This window comes from Delphinus delphis, chromosome 9 (assembly GCF_949987515.2).
Source record: "Delphinus delphis chromosome 9, mDelDel1.2, whole genome shotgun sequence".
NCBI lineage: Eukaryota > Metazoa > Chordata > Mammalia > Artiodactyla > Delphinidae > Delphinus > Delphinus delphis.
Window position 1 is genome coordinate 84,346,151 of NC_082691.1, and position 17,228 is coordinate 84,363,378.

The 17,228-nt window shown below is 43.4% G+C and overlaps 1 protein-coding gene across 3 annotated transcripts in view; it reads left to right on the plus strand.

The window, feature by feature from the left end:
- Positions 1–9,792: 9,792 nt before the first annotated feature.
- Positions 9,793–17,228, plus strand: part of AHCYL2 (adenosylhomocysteinase like 2) — a 171,655-nt gene continuing 164,219 nt past the window's right edge. For all 3 annotated transcript variants that reach the window (XM_060020869.1, XM_060020870.1, XM_060020868.1), the window contains exon 1: positions 9,793–10,196. In XM_060020869.1, the coding sequence (XP_059876852.1) occupies positions 9,834–10,196 (363 nt within the window). In that variant the 5' untranslated portion in view covers positions 9,793–9,833. The remainder of the gene's footprint in view (positions 10,197–17,228) is intronic.

Genomic DNA, 17,228 nt, shown 5'->3' on the forward strand with positions numbered 1-17,228 from the left:
GCTGGGGAGTGTCGATGGGCATGGCTCCTCATGGCAATCCTGGGCCCCCCTCTGGGGACCTCTTGCCTCAGCAAGGGATGTCTGTGGGACCAGGTGCGTTTGGATCCACAGATTCCTCCTTTGGGCAGTCAGAGGAATCCGGCTTCCCTGAGAGAAGGCTGCTAGCCTCACTTCCTCCAAAAAGATGTCAGTAGAAAACTGGAAACTAGGCTCAGGATCCTGTGGAAAGGAGATCTGTGTAGGAAAGGGGATGGTACCCACAGACAATTCAGAGGGTATTGTGGAATATTAACCATGCTTGTTTGGGGGCGTAGCTCAAGTGATGGGGACACAAGCAATTTGCCCAGAGCCAAATTCCAGGGGAAGAGGAAAGGGAACTAACACTGATCATCTTCTAGGTACTTTACATGTGTATAATGGTAATAATAATACTGCTAATAATGGCTAATTCTCACTCAATGCATGCTAGCTCTCTTCTAAGCCCTTCATATACCTAAGTGTATGAAGTGCATAAGGTGTATACATATACCTAAGTATATACCTCAGTGCAACAGACCTAAGAGGCACTGTTAACACCCCCAAGATACTGAGGCACAGAATGGTTCAATAGTTTGCCCAAGGGACTTCCCTGGTGGCACAGCGGTTAAGAATCCGGCTGCCAATGCAGGGGACACAGGTTCGAGCCCTGGTCCGGGAAGATCCCACATGCCGTGGAGCAACTAAGCCTGTGCACCACAACTACTGAGCCTGTGCTCTAGAGCCCGTGAGCCACAACTACTGAGCCCATGTGCCACAGCTACTGAAGCCCGTGCGCCTAGAGCCTCTGCTCCGCAGCAAGAGAAGCCACTGCAATGAGAAGCCTGCGCACCGCAGTGCAGAGTAGCCCCCACTCGCCGCAACTAGAGAAAGCCCGCGTGCAGCAACGAAGACCCAATGCAGCCAAAAATAAATAAAATAAAAATAAATATTTTTTTTAAATCCTACAAAAAAAAATAGTTTGCCTGAGGCTACAGAGTAAGTGATAATGCTGGGATTCCATCAGAGCCATCTGGCTCCAGAGTGACCTGGCTCTTGGCCAATGCAGTCTACTGCCTCTTGTTTAATTTAGAAGGATGAGAGGAACTAGTTTTCTGTAGCAACAAGCTCAGTGAAGCAAAATGACTTGACTTGCCCACAACGTCATAGCTAGTAAGTGACAGACTCTGGGTCCAGGGCCTTCCTGACTCTGCAATCCAGACTCTTTCTACTCTCAGTTCTGACCTCTGGTTTTTCCTCCTGTCCAGGTTTCCCCTGCTGTGTTCCCTCTGGCCACCCTGTATCCCCTTGTGCTTGCTCATCTTGTTCGTTCTTGACATCACTGCTCCTCTCAACAGTAGTACAGCTAATTTTTTTCTTTTAAAATTGAAGTATAGTTGATTTACAATGTTGTGTTAGTTTCAGGTGTACAGCAAAGTGATTCAGTTGTATATATATGTATTTCTTTTTCAGATTCTTGTCCATTATAGGTTATTACAAGATATTGAATATAGTTCCCTGTGCTATACAGTAGGTCCTTGTTGTTTATTCTGTATATGGTAGTGTGTATCTGTTAATCCCAAACTCCTAATATATCCCTCCCCTGCCTTTCCCCTTTGGTAATCATAAGTTTGTTTGTCTGTGAGTCTATTTCTGTTTTGTAAATAAGTTCATTTGTATCATTTTTTTAGATTCCACATATAAGTGATATCTTTTGATATTTGTCTTTCTGTCTTACTTCACTTAGTATGATAATCTCTAGGTCCTTCCATGTAGCTGCAAATGGCATTATTTCATTCTTTTTTGATGGCTGAGTAATAGTCCATAGTGTGTGTGTATATATATGTACCACGTCCTCTTTATTCATTCCTCTGTCGATGGACATTTAGATTGCTTCCATGTCTGGCTACTGTAAATAGTGCTGCTATGAATATTGGGGTGCATGTATCTTTTTGAATTAGAATTTTCATCTCTTACAGATATATGCCCAGGAGTGGGATTGCTGGATCATATGGTAATTCTATTTTTTGTTTTTTAAGGAACCTCCATACTGTTCTCCATAGTGGCTGCACCAATTTACATTCCCCCCAACAGTGTAGGAGGGTTCCCTTTTCTCCACACCCTCTCCAGCATTTATTGTTTATAAACATTTGGGGAGGGGCAGTGCCACACAGCTTGCATGATCTTAGTTCCCCAACCAGGGATCCAACCCAGGCTCTGGCAGTGAAAGCGTGGAGTCCTAACCACTGGACCTCCAAGGAATTCCCTATTTGTGGACTTTTTGATGATGGCCATTCTGACTGGGGTGAGGTGATACTTTATAGTAGTTTTTATTTTCATTTCTCTAATAATTAGCGATGTTGAGCATCTTTTCTTTTGCCTGTTGGCCATCTGTATGTCTTCAGTAGTAGAGCTATTTTTAAACCTTTATCAACAGCAGTATGCAAAACAACAAAAATGATCAGTGTTGTCTAATCTTTTCTGAAACAAGGGGAAATGTTAATTTTCTTTCTTCTTTTTATCTCCATGTAAATTCCCTCCATCTCTTCTTTCTTTAGTAGTATTACTTATATAAAGGATGGGGAATGGGGTATTGGGGGAGTTTATTCTGGGCTTTGAAAAGCTGAGAAATGTTACCCTTCAGTTTGACTGTGGAGGCTGATAGATTCTGTGACCACTAGAGGGCACTGTGAGCCCACCTTTTGTGAATGCAGACAGGCAGCTGTTGGAAATCCGTGACTGTGGACACTCTCACAAACCAGTTGTGCATTGCAGTATTTTTATAGGAGCGCCAGATCTTGGGACTGAGCAATAGTGGCCATTTTCCTACCAAAACTCCTGAATTAGACCCCTGGAAGAAACTCCTCAGGGTCCAAGAGGAGCTTGGTTTGGGGGACTCCCTGTGGCTGTGCTGCTGCCCTGAGGTCTCCGTGCTTTCAGCCCTCCAGCAGGCTCTGCCCTCAGCTGCTCCATTGGGCCCCCCTTACACTCAAACTCAGTCATCCATCTTCCCAGCTTGTGAGGCCTGCCCCTTTTGGTACCAGATTCTTTTTTTTTTTTTTTTTTTAACATGTTCTCTTTTGTCTGAGAGGTCTGCATAAACACTGCTTTTGAGCAGTATCTTTAGTGAAGGAAAATGAAGCATAGCCTTTTTTTTTTTTTACATATTTATTGGAGTATAATTGCTTTACAATGGTGTGTTAGTTTCTGATTTATAACAAAGAATCAGTTATACATATACATATGTTCCCATATCTCTTCCCTCTTGCGTCTCCCTCCGTCCCACCCTCCCTATCCCACCCCTCTAGGTGGTGCATTCTTTTAAGTAGTATGTCCACTGCCCCAACCCTTCCTCTGCTTGTGTGAGTCATTTTTTAATGTAAGAAATTGAAAAGATAGAGAAGCACAAAGAACAACCTAATAATAAACACCCACATTCCCACTACTCAGAAATAACTTTTAAAAAACCATTTTATCATATTTGCTTCCAGCCTACTTTTAAAAAAGAAATATAGTGTAACAGATTTAGCTATAAAGTCCCCTTTGACCAACACTCCTCTCCCATTTTTCCTCCCACTTTCCCCTTCCTCCACAGAAAAACAACTGTCTGAATTTAGTGGGTTTCCTTCCAGTCCATTTTTATATTTTCATATGTGCAAATGAAGCTATGCATCCATAAACTATGTATTGCTTTTGTCTGCTTTTATTTTTTTAATTTTTTAATTATATTTTTTATTGAAGTATAGTTGATTTACAATATATTAGTTTCAGGTGTACAGCACAGTGATTCAGTATTTTTATAGATTATACCCCATTAAAAGTTATTACAAAATAATGTATATAATTCCCTGCTCTGTACAATATAGTTTTGCCTGCTCTTAAAGTCTTTTTTTTAAGTTAATTTATTTTATTTTATTTATTTTTGGCTGCATTGGGTCTTCGTTGTTGCGTGTGGGCTTTCTCTAGTTGCGGCGAGCGGGGGCTACTCTTCATTGCGGTGCGCAGGCTTCTCATTGTGGTGGCTTCTTTTGTTGTGGAACATGGGCTCTAGGAGCATGGGCTTCAGTAGTTGTGGCGCACGGGCTTAGTTGCTCCGCGGCATGTGGGATCTTCCTGGACCAGGGATTGAACCTGTGTCCCCAGCATTGACAGGCGGATTCTTAACCACTGTGCCACCCGGGAAGTCCCTGCTCTTAAAGTTTTAATTTTCATCTCAATTATGCATGATATAGTTTGAAAAGTCAAATAGTTCTACAGGTCTTGTTGATTAAAGCAGCTATCTCAGTACCCCATAATTTCCTGTTCCTGGGAGCCAACCACTTTATTTTAGATGATCCTTGTGATATTTACTTCCATATGTCTGAATAACATGATAATGCCACCTCTTGAATGTTCATTTTAGGTGTTATCATTTGACCTCCCAATATACAGAATATGGATTTAGCTCTTTTTCACTCTGTCTACAAGGAGGGAAAAAGAGATGGAGGGGGGAGGAGTCAACAGTGACAGTTTTGAAAGCTGGAAAGCAAATGAGTGGCAATTTGGCAGTCCTGAAAAAGCTAAAATAAAGTTTTAGCCAGCACTAGGGAAAACTTATATTGCAGCACCCCTAAAAGGCTCTGAATTGGAGGCAGCAGGTACTTTAGAAGGTAGAAATGAAAGCAGGAGGATTGGTTTCTGACCCCCTACCTAACTCTGAACAGTGAGATGACTGCCCTTCCCAACTTTGGCTGCTTCTCAAGTTCATTCTCTGGAGAAGGCAAACAGAGGGTCTGTAGTATTTGAAGGCATTATCTTCTGGCTTCCAGAAGTTCATTTTAAGAAGTTCAGTATCTTTCTGACTCTTGAACTGTTGTAAAAATGTTCCTTGATCCACTCCAGACATTTGAAGGATTATCTCTTTGTCCCCAGAGTTTTGAAATTTAATAGTGATGTGTATTAATGTAGGTTTATTTTCATCTATTAGGCTGGCACCTAGTGGCCCCTTTCATTATAGAAATTCTCCTTTTTCAGTTTTGGGAAAATTTTTGAGTTATTTATTTGAATTCCCCCCTCCCACACCCCCAATTTTCCTTGTCACTTTTCTGGCACTCCTGTTATTTGGGTGTTGGTCTTCTTGGACTGACCCTCTAAGTCATTTTCTTTTCTTTCTTTCTTTTTTTTTTTTATGAATGGTATATATTTTTTAAAATTTATTTTAGTTTTGGCTGCATTGGGTCTTTGTTGCTGCGTGCGGGTTTTCTCTAGTTGCGGTGAGCGGGGGCTACTCTTCGTTGTTGTGCGTGGGCTTCTCATTGTGGTGGCTTCTCTTGTTGCGGAGCCACGGGCTCTAGGCATGCAGGCTTCAGTAGTTGTGGTGCATGGGCTTCAGTAGTTGTGGCTCGCGGGCTGTAGAGTGCAGGCTCAGTAGTTGTGGCGCACGGGCTTAGTTGCTCCGCGACATATGGGATCTTGCCGGACCAGGGATCGTGTCCCCTGCATTGGCAGGCGGATTCTTAACGACTGCACCACCAGGGAAGCCCTTTTTTTTTTTTTTTAATTAGAGAAAAAACGTATATTGAATATCTGAAAAACAATTCCTAAGAGATCAGCTTTTCCAGAAAACTGCGGCTACCCAATGCATTGTACCTATCATGTTAAGACGTGCACTGGACACAAATATAAAAACCACGACTAACACAAAATTGTAAATCCACTATACTTCAATTAAAAAAAAAACCATGAAATAAGCCACCATTACTCAACAATCTGAACAAAGATAAACTGCATCTTTCCTATTTTTAATTTCTTCCTCCTTTTTTTTTTTGGCAGTGCCATGTGGCTTGTGGGATCTTAGTTCCCTGACCAGGGATTGAACCCAGGCTCTTGGCAGTGAGAGCGTAGAGCCCTAACCACTGGACAACCAGGGAATTCCCAATTTCTTCTTCTTTTTATTTATTGAGTTTTTAAAAATTTCTGCTAGTATGCTTTCATTTTAAAGGTCTCATGTTTGTTTTCTGAATGTTCACTTCTTTTTTTTTTTTTTTTTTTTTTGCGGTGCGTGAGCCTCTCACTGTTGTGGCCTCTCCCGTTGCGGAGCACAGGCTCTGGACGCGCAGGCTCAGTGGCCATGGCTCATGGGCCCAGCTGCTCCGCAGCATGTGGGATCTTCCCGGCCCGGGGCACAAACCCGTGTCCCCTGCATCCGCAGGCGGACTCTCAACCACTGCGCCACCAGGGAAGCCCTGAATATTCACTTCTTGAAACAGCATGTTCTTTCACAAATAAAATATCTTTAAGTCTCAGGATATTGATGATTTTTTTGGGGGGGGTGTCTTGATTTCTTCTTGACGCATAGCCTCTGTTTCCTCCCAGTTGTTTTTTTCTGCTTGCTTATGTTGATCTCTGTCTTCCATATTAAAGGTTTTCTTGTATAACTTGTGACTTTATCTACTCATACTTAAGAATGTAGCACTGAGTAGTTCTCTGGAAACTCTGCGAACATGGGTGTGGTCTTCACCGAGGGTGATCTGGCTGGCCTATTTCCTTGGGGAACTCTCAATGTTATATCTTCAAGTTTTCTCTCTTGGACTGGTCAGATTATCTTAGAGAAGTTCTTCCAGTCTCCTGCATGGAAGATACATTTCTGCCTGCCAGGGTCTGGAAGCTGAATGAGCCAGGTGAGGGAAGAGGACCTGTAGTCTAAATATTTCATAAACTAAATAGTTCATAAACTTGTGCTTAATTATCCTGTTTCCATTACGGTATTTCCATCTTCAACTGTGCCTTGTGTCCCTCAGTAACAAAGACGGCGGAAGCAGCAGGTGTGTAGGATAGAGTTGAGAATGGGTGAGGAATGTGCTCTGATGTTTGGCCTCAAACTGTGGATGGTGCCTGGATAAATAAACGATGAATATCAGTTTCTTTCCAGTGCTCCAACTCCTTATGTTTTGTAACCACATCCCATTGAAGAATTAGTTCATCCCCTCAGTAATCAAGTCTAGTGGCCGTCCAGGTAGGCAGCTGCTGCCTATGAGCTTCAACACAGGCCAGGTGGCTGTACCACAGCTCCCTTGTGCATTAGGGGGAAGAAAGAAATCAGTTATAGAGCTGCTAATCTCTTCTCTGACAGCTGGAGGATGAAGCTCTAAGCTGGTTCTTTATAATAGGAAGGAAATTCTGACAGACAGAGTGTGAAGAGAAAGCTTAAGAAGCCCCTGCGTCTGGTGGACTTGTGGGCTTTGTGGAACTGGAAGTGCTCAGATGCCTTCCAACTCACGGTGTTAGGCACAAGTTTTTGAAGGCCAGGATACAAAAGATTCCATTCAGTGTAGGACAACTCCACAAAGGAACAGATTTCCAAGATAGCAGTAGCACAGGGAAGGAGATCAAGGCAGGTGATTTCTCCCTCTCCTTCTTGCCAGGGGAAAAATAGTTGATCCAAAGACTAGATGTCCAGTGGCCTTCTGGGGTTGTCAGGGCAATCACTTAGTCTCTGAACAACCATAAACTGTAAGATCCCCTTTGCCTCAGTTTCTCTGAGAACGGAGAAGAAATGACCTACCGCATAATCTGTCACCCAGAGTCAATTGTATTTTAATGTATTGCTTTTTTCAAGTATTATTTACATAGTTAAAATCTAATAGAATGTGCAATTCTGTTTCCTGCTTTTTAGCTTATTATTTTATCGTAAGCATTTATTTCCCTTCATCATTTAAAAAAGGTCTTGGCCAACTTAATTTTAAAGGTTGTAACCATTCCTCTGTTGTTGGACATTAGTATCAGATAACTTTTCATAATTAAAAATAAAACTGCCATACATGTCTGCAGGTTTACACCTTTTAAAATAAGTTAAAAATTTTAAAATAATACAGAAAAGTACAAAGTAAAAAAAAAAAAAAAACTCACCCCAAATCCCATCACTTAAAGAAATCACTATTCATATTTTAGTTAATATTCCTCTCTGCTGATACACTTAACCTGAATTTCATATTATCTCCCTGAAACCGAGCAAGAGTCTGCATGCCCTCTCGGGTGCTCCTCCGTGTCGCCTGTTTCTTGTTTGTAGTAAAGAAAAAAAAAAAAAGGCTTTAATCTCCTAGGTCCTCCCCAAATTCCAAAGAGCAGGCTCAAGCATTAATAGGACAATAGAGTCACAGGACATAGTTCCAGTTCCTCCTGAAGGGATATAGATAACAATCTGATAGGTATCTTTGAGTTCTACAGAAACTAAGACCCCTACCCATATGGAGGATAGTGACTACAAGCATGGGTACCCTAGACTGGTTGGAACCAGAAGGTTGAGATTCCGGAGACATCACCCTGTTACTTCACCACCGACCAATCAGAATTAAGTCACACATCCTGCAGCCCTAAATTTTGTCTATCAGGGAGGTCGGGCTTTTTGAGCACTAGCTGCTTGTTCCGCTTGGCACCCTGCAATAAACTTTTCTCTGCTCCAAACTTTGACATTTTGGTTTACTTGACTTCATTGTGCCACTGGCACACGAACTTGAGTTGGACATCTATTAGAATTAACAGGGCAGGAATTCCCTTGACGTCCGGTGGTTAGGACTCCGTGCTTTCACTGCCAAGGGTTCAGTCCCTGATCGGGGAACTAAGACGCCGCAAGCTGTGTGGAGGGGCAAAAAAATAATAATAATAAAAAAGAGGGAATTAATTAACAGGGCAAAAGAATTGGCCTTGTTTAAGGCAACATGTAATTTTTAAAAAATTTAATTCAATTTATTTAGGCTGCATTGGGTCTTCATTGCTGTGCACGGGCTTTCTCTAGTTGGGGCGAGCAGGGGCTCTAGGTGCTCAGGCTTCAGTAGTTGTGGCTCTCCGGCTCTAGAGCGCAGGCTCAGTAGTTGTGGCCCACGGGCTTAGTCGCTCCACAGCATGTGGTATCTTCCCAGACCAGGGGTCGAACACCATGTCCCTTACACTGGCAGGCGGATTCTTAACCACTGTGTGCCACCAGGGAAGTCCCCAACGTGTAATTCTCTAGCCTTGAAATTTTGACCTAGTGATACCTAACTTCTTTTTTTGGACTGATGTTAAATTCCAAGCTCAGAATGTTCTAGAAATCACCACAGTAGGCAAGGTCCTAATTTATTCCTTCTAAAAACAGAGCCATTAAAGTTCGGAAAGCTGTTAGGGTCCCGATTTCATTGATGCAGAAAAATCAAGTCACTTTAAGCCGTAAGTCGGCGCTCTCCCCACGTGACACCTCTTTTCCTTTAAATGCCTGCTCACGTGATCTTAGACTTGCACACTCGGAGGCAATTTAGGGTAGGGTAGAAAGTCATTCCTCCCCCACCTTCCCAACCCTAGGGTTTCTAGCGTTTCTAGGGTTTCCCCGGAAGCCGCAACTCCTCTGGAGACTTTCTCTTCCTCATGTCGTGTCACCCGTTGTCACTTCTTCCCGTTAGTCACCGGCACTAGAGCTCCATCTCTACTGCAGAATCCCGCTTGCTGGAGGAAGAGGGATTGGGACTACAACTCCCAGGGGGCATCGTGCGCCCAGCCCTTGGCGGCGCGCAGTGGTGGTCGGGGGCTGAGGTCCCACTGTCTTTTCGCCTCGTGCGGCCCAGAGCAAGCGCACTACAGGTTCCGTGGCTCCACGCGCGCGAGCGAGCCAGGGCGGGGCGGGGCGGGGCGGGACGGGGCGGTGGGGGAGAGGCGGGGGCTGGCTGGCGGGCGGGCAGAGGAAGGGGGTGGGAGCGGAGGCGATGGAGGGGAGGAGTGGGGGAATGGGGGAGGGATGGGGAAGGGAGGCGGGAGGCGGGGCCGAGCAGGAGCTGGAGTCTGAGCCGGCGGTTGCAGTGGAGGCGGTGATGTCGGTGCAGGTCGTGTCAGCAGCGGCTGCCGCGAAGGTGCCTGAGGTGGAGCTGAAGGACCTGAGCCCCTCCGAGGCGGAGCCGCAGCTGGGACTGAGCACGGCGGCCGTGAGCGCCATGGCCCCCCCAGCGGGCGGCGGGGACCCTGAAGCTCCAGCTCCCGTGGCGGAGCGGCCCCCGGCCCCTGGCCCGGGATCGGGGCCCGCTGCGGCTCTCAGCCCAGCCGCTGGGAAAGTGCCTCAGGCGTCGGCCATGAAGCGGAGCGACCCTCATCACCAGCATCAGAGGCACCGCGACGGCGGCGAGGCCCTGGTCAGCCCCGACGGCACCGTCACCGAGGCGCCGCGCACGGTCAAGAAGGTATTGGGGCCGGGCTGCCTCTTTCGGAGAGCGAGGGTGGGAGGGGGAACCGCAGATCCTCTCGGCGCTGCGGCACCACCCTCAAGGCCCTCCCTTCTGATCGTAGGAGCAGAGAGATCCCTTTTCCCCGTAAACCCGCTCTCTCAGAGATGTTCCCACCCGGGCCCCAGTGCTGGGGAGCGAAGACTCCCGTTGGTACGGCTGTACTTAGTAGCTGGGAATAACATGGAGGTAGCGCTGTCCCCTGCTCCTTGGAATAGTATTACCCCTCTCTGTACTCCCAACATACTCCCGTGTGTATTTTCCAGACTATCGGGGAGAAGACCCCGATGGTGTAGAAAAAGCTTACTGCTTATGAGAGTTCATCCAGCAATAAGGATGGAAAGAGCTTTTCTATTTGGAGATCTTTTCTATAAGGAGTAGTTACCTCGCACTGAGATCCTCAGTTGTCTGGTTTCTGTACAGATGATGATTTTCTGCCTTTCTGTGGCTAAGCGCTTCCATCGAGCAGTATTGATGCCGTGCCCTTCATTCCAGATACTGCAATATCCTTACATCTTCTCTGAATGTAGAAGGGTAATGGAGAGATTCTCTTCACTGTTTTCTCTTCAGAGGTTTGTCCTCTCTGCTCAGTAGTTGGTCACCAAGATTATTAGACTGTGTATGAAGATAATGATTGTTTTATTGGTTCTTTTATTATGATCTGAAAGTGTTAGGAAGAAATGCTTCTACTTTTGGGAAAGGCGATCACTGTGGGGTTTTCTGTCTCAGCTGTCAGCTTCTTTCAGATATAGTTTTGAAGAGGCCGTAGCCTCAGAACACCAAGGAGTAGGTGTGCCTAAATGTTTGATATTCCCAGTATTACCCTTACAATGGCTATCTGTGGTGTGTCTGTCCTCTCATAAAGCAAATCAGTACGGAAGAAAAAGGGCAAATATTGCAAATACAGAGATGTGGATCGTATGAAAAGGGATTATCATTTTAATTTCCGAGGTAGAATGTGAACACAGTAATTTATAGGTTTTTTTACTTTGTGAATGATTTTTAAAAATCTATTTATTTATTTTTGGCTGTGTTGGGTCTTTGTCGCTGTACGCGGGCTTTCTCTAGTTGCGGCTAGCGGGGGCTACTCTTCATTGCGGTGCGCGGGCTTCTCATTGCGGTGGCTTCTTTTGTTGCGGAGCACGGGCTTCAGTAGTTGTGGCTCGTGGGCTCTAGAGCGCAGGCTCAGTAGTTGTGGTGCACGGGCTTAGTTGCTCCTGGGCATGTGGGATCTTCCCGGACCAGGGCTCGAACCCGTGTCCCCTGCATTGGCAGGCGGATTCTTAACCACTGGCCACCAGGGAAGTCCCCTTGTGAATTATTTTTAATTGCTTTATCAGAACAGCAAAGAAGTGATGTGAAGTCTGCATTGGTTTCACTGTGCAGGATTCAGCTGAGTTGGAACCTTGTATCCAGCCTAACTTTGGTTGTAATAGCCTCATTATTAAGGTATGAAGCAGAGAACCCTTCCATTTTAATTAGCCAAATATAGGTGATAACATCAGAGGCAAGACTGAAGGAATTTGTTTAATGATGCTTTAGGACAGTGTCTTTCTCATTTGCATTATGAAACTTCTCTGGGAGGAATTATAGGAGGAAAGAGAGGCAGCACAGGCACCAGTGCTGGTACTACCTAGATTTGAGTCTGGAAATCCGAAATGTATTTGTAACTAGTTGAGGTGCTTTATAACTTTGGCCAAATCCACTGATTAAGGGTCTTTTTGTGTAAAATCTGTATTTTGATTAGGTCTCTTGAGGGTAAGAGTGTTTAACAAATTGCCTTTATTTATTTTTTTGGCCTTGTCATGAAGCTTGCGGGATCTTAGTTCCTTGACCAGGAATTGAACCTGGGGCCACAGCAGTGAAAGCGTGGAGTCCTAACCACTGGACTGCCAGGGAACTCCCCAACAAATTGCCTTTTTTTTTTTAATATTTATTTTTATTTATTTGGCTGCATCGGGTCTTAGTTGTGGCACGTGGGATCTTCGTTGCAGCATGTGCTGTCTTTTTGTGTGGCCCGCGGGCTCAAATTGCCTTTAGAACATGGGATTTACAGTCAAGCAGACCTGGGTTTGAATCCTAGTACCCCCACTAACTAGCTTTTGGGTAATTTCCAAATTCTCTAAATCTTAGTTTTCTCCTTTATAAAGTGAGGTTACTAATACGATTGAGGATTAGAAATATTTGTAGAGGGCTTAGCATTGAATTTGGCACATATAGTGAGGGCTTGAGAAGTTACAGCAATCATTAAGAATTGATTTTATTTTTTTCTTCCTTCCATCATGGCTTAAGTGCACCACTATGGCTTCCTTTAAATGGTGCATACTATTCAATATATTCTATATAAGGCAGTGAGAAAATCACAGGCCAGCATCAGTCTGTTTTTCCTAATTCTAGATGTGTTTCTTGACCATTTTCCTTGTTGCTGAACCACATTCTTCCTGTTTTTCCAGCATCAAAATGTAGGTCCCATGATTCTAGATTTACTCAGCAGCCTCAAGGCTATGGAAGACAGGGCTGAGCTTGCCTTACAATGTTAATTGCAACCAAAAAACAACTTCTGTACTGGAAGTTAAGCAGGCGAAGCTCCGAGCGAGGATGCAGCTGTATGACACAACTACAGGCATTGCTGAGCTACTTTTGGGGGGCAGAATCTTTAAGTTTCTTGACATCGAATTAGCTAAATTAAAACAAGTGCATGAGACTGACCTTCTTTCTTCAAGTTGAAAGTCACCTCCCCAAGGGACTGCGGTGTGATATTTTGATTTGTTAAGCCTTTCTTGATTTTTAATTTATTTAAATAATCATTCTGACCTTGACTCCCTTCTGCTTTTATTTTAGTGTAGGGAGGGACTGGAGGTACTTAGGATTGAAATAGCTACCTTTGGCTATGTAATTGGTGATCGTTGCTTTATTTTGTAACTGTCACATACAAGCTTGTTTATCTTAAGCATATTTCCATTGATGGTTTCCCTTACTCCGTTGGTGTATGTCATCAGTTTTCTTAGTACTGTTATTCTGTTCAGTCACACAAGGGAAATAAGCTTTTCATAAGAGCCAGACTTTCCAAGTGCAGCATTTAATAAGAATGAACATATGGTGTGCAGGTTACTCAGTCCCATCTTATCCTTGGCATCTACCTCCATCCTGTAATTTGTGGTGCCCTGGGGACCAGATCTTGTCACCGTGGCTGTCATATATTTGTATATAATGTTTTTCTTCATAAATGAACTCAACAAACCAAGAATCTCTGTAAGAAGTGATTTGTGAAATAGGAAGATAAAGTCCACAGTGAATGCAGTTGCAATAGTTGAGAGGATTTCTTCCCTGTGTTCTTGAAAATGGGGTAATAGGAATGTCACAGCACAGCAGGGAAGACAAGGCAGGAGAGGATTTATTTCAGAAAAGTTAAAACTTTCTGACAATAAGGCTGTGAGCCTAAGAACCACAACTAGTTTGTGCTTACGTCAATATCAGTAATGACCATGTTCAAGCAGATTCCTTTTTTTTTTTTGGCAAATGAATCCACCTTGCGCTGGCTTTGTTGCTGTCAGCAGAGAATGAGTTGAGCCATGCTAGTGCTTTCTTGCCCTGAATTCTTTAAGTTCTTTATTTGGTTAATTATGGACTACTAAAATGGAACCTTTTGGATATAGTCATGGGAATGGGGGAGCAGTATTACTCCTTTTGCCAGTTAGGAAAGTATAGCCTTGCAAAATGTTCAGTAAGGCACTTGGCAGATTGACCGTAATAACAATTACCATTAATTGGCCCTTTATACATTATTGGCATTTTTCTAATCCTGACAGCTAGACAATGAGATATAAGTGGCATTATCTCCATTTCACAGATAAGGAAATGAGGTCCAGAGACGGTAAAGTGCCTTGACCAAGGTTATACATCTAGAAAGTGGCAAAGGTAGGACTTAAAACCCCTGTTTTAAATCTTGGTCTGTTTCCGAAGCCCGTGTCCTTTTTATTATGCCACACTGATTCTAACTTCTTAGTTGCTGGGTTCTGGCTTTCTCCCAGAAATCTGTCAGAATACTCAGTGAACTCTAACTTATGTCTTTCTGGTTTAAGACTTAGGTCATCCTAAATCCAAAGTAAGGAGGGTCTGAGTCAGGGCTTTAGGAAGAGGATGGGAAAAAATTGTACAAATGTAGAATCTCAGAGAATTGTAGAATTATGAGAGAGGGAGAAGAGGATCTTATATGTATATTAAAAAGCATTTCAAAATCAATGATCCATTTTCACATTAGTAATTTAGTGATAATTTGAGAGATATATTCTTATTTTTAAAGTTATAAATAAATCAGGAGTACCTGTCCAGCTAACAGTTTTCCTTGTTCTTTAAGACCCACCTTCTCGGGCTTCCCTGGTGGCGCAGTGGTTGAGAGTCCGCCTGCCGATGCAGGGGACACGGGTTCGTGCCCCGGTCCGGGAAGATCCCATATGCCGCGGAGCGGCTGGGCCTGTGAGCCATGGCTGCTGAGCCTGCGCGTCCGGAGCCTGTGCTCCGCAACGGGAGAGGCCACAACAGTGAAAGGCCCGCGTACCGCTAAGAAAGAAAGAAAAAAAAAAAAAAAAAAAAAAGAAAAGACCCACCTTCTTTTATGAATCAATCTCTAGTTAAACATTTTGAAAATTAGAAGGGGAAGCATATTGTTATGTATTCCTGCTGTGTCCCAGGCATTGTATTAGAGCTTTACATATACTATTTTATTTAAGCCTTTTAAGAGCTTTCAGAAATAGGTAGTGTTATCCTTGTTTTATTGAGGAAACCGAGGGTTGGAGAGATTAAGGAATTTGTCTCAAGGTTACACGTTTAGTAACTGTGATGTGAGCTAACAGAACTCTAATCTGTTTGACTCTCATGCACAAACTCCATTGCTTTTCTTTCTTCTTTTTTTTGGCCCAGCGGCATGTGAGATCTTAGTTCTCTGACCAGGGATCGAACCTGCACCCCTTACATTGGAAGTGTGGAGTCTTAACCACTGGGCCGCCAGGGAAGTCCCTCCATTGCTTTTCTTTCTTTTTTAAAAAAATTTAAATATTTATTTATTTGGCTGTGCTGGGTCTTAGTTACAGCACGCAGGATCTTCACTGTGGCATGTGGGATCTTTAGTTGTGTCATGCGGGATCTAGTTCCCTGACCAGGGATCAAACCTGGGCTCCCTGAATTGAGAATGCAGAGTCTTACCCACTGGACCACCAGGGAGGTCCCTCCATTGCTTTTCAATTGAAGTATTTCTCTGTTCAAAGTTTAGCTTAAACCTTTCAAGTCTTAGTTAATCTGTATATTTTTGTGGATGTTTCTGTTATTTCACAGGCGGTTTTTAATTTATTGAGCTTATTTAATGGTCTTACCATTTATTTATGTGAACATTTATGAATTTTCTGAGAAGGTAGCCCTTATTTTGTATAATTTCTGAATTCTCTTCTTCCTGGGAAAGATTGAACATTAAGAGCTGTTTTAGGAGGTTGCTCAGAGCTGAAGTTGCAGTTGTGTATTTAATGTCCTGAGGAAGACGACTTTGGTCCTTAGTGTCCAGTTAATAGAAGAAATGGATAGTTCATGAAAAGGGAGAGTGAGTTTCTTTATTATATCATTTCCTTGAAAGTGTTCTTCTCCCCCACAGTAAAAGAAAAAAAAAAAGGAAGAGATTTGTTGGGATCTTCATTCTGACTTCATTCTTTCTTGGTAGTCCTTGTTTAAATAATTCAGAGAGGTACAACTGAGGTGGATGGGAGAAGAGTAAATCTTGGCAGCTGCCCGGATCCACCCGCCTGCCATCGTGTTCAGGTGGTATGCACAATTAGAGGAGCTGAAATTCCACTCCTCCAATAAGAGGTTTAGTTAGATTGATCAGGTTTCTGTGGAATTTGGAGAAGCTTTTTATAGTCTGAATGACCTATGGCCCGAGATTTGGTGAGAGCTGAGCAGAGGAGAAAGCAGTGGAGTGAAATTTCTTCTGTAATGGTTCCAAGTAAAACTACTTTGATTAAATTAAATAACTTAAGCCATATGATGTGTATGATTTTCAGTTCCCTCTTCCCCATCTATATTGTGCAGCAATTCAGTTAGCCATTTTCCCTCTTGGACACTGCATTAATAGCTGGTGATTTCCTATTCTTTTTTTTTTTTTTAAGGGTCTTTCAATAGAAATGGACTGGTTTGGGGCACCTGATTCTTATCCACTGTGCCACCAGGGAAGTCCCTCCAGTCTTCTTTATCTCAGAACTTATATTAAGGAAGGGTATAGAGGTTCTAGAGCTGCTAGTTGAGTTTCTGTAAGTCAGGCTTTTCCTTAAAGCCTTTCTGAATACTGCAAAGCTGTCATTGAAAGTTAAGCAAGCTGAGACTTAAACTGGCTTCATCTTCCCTACAGATTTATCTCCTGCAGTGCTCCAATGTGAACCCTTCTGATCATTCTAAAAGATTTGATTTGATATTGTTGACTACCTTTTCTTGGAAACTCTTTTCTCAGCTTCAGTTATAACTTCATTTATGGCTACCATTTACTGAATACTTACTCTCTTCTAGGCCTCTATCTATCTCATCTCATTTAATCCTCATAGCAACTTTATCAGACAAATATTATCATCTTTATTTTATAGATTAGAAAATATAGGCCCAAAGAGAGTAATTAACTTGCCTAAGGCTTTGCCAATCTTTGATGCCTTTGGGATCAGTGAGATGAAACACTGCCCACAGCAATAGTGAGAGGCTTTGCCACACTGCCAACCCCTTACTTTTCTGATTAAACGCCCATGTGAAATTTGCTTAAGTTATTGCACCTAGGCTGCTGAGACTATTCTGCAACCCTTTGGATCCCAGGATCTACCCTCTTCCAAGGGGAGGCCTCACATCCCTGTTTACCTCAGTCACTACCTGACGCCTAGTCAACCATTGTCTTCCTAATACTCATTCCCTTAACACTCTCCTCATTCTCTCAGCCAGTCCAATCTTCCCAAACCTTTCCACTGT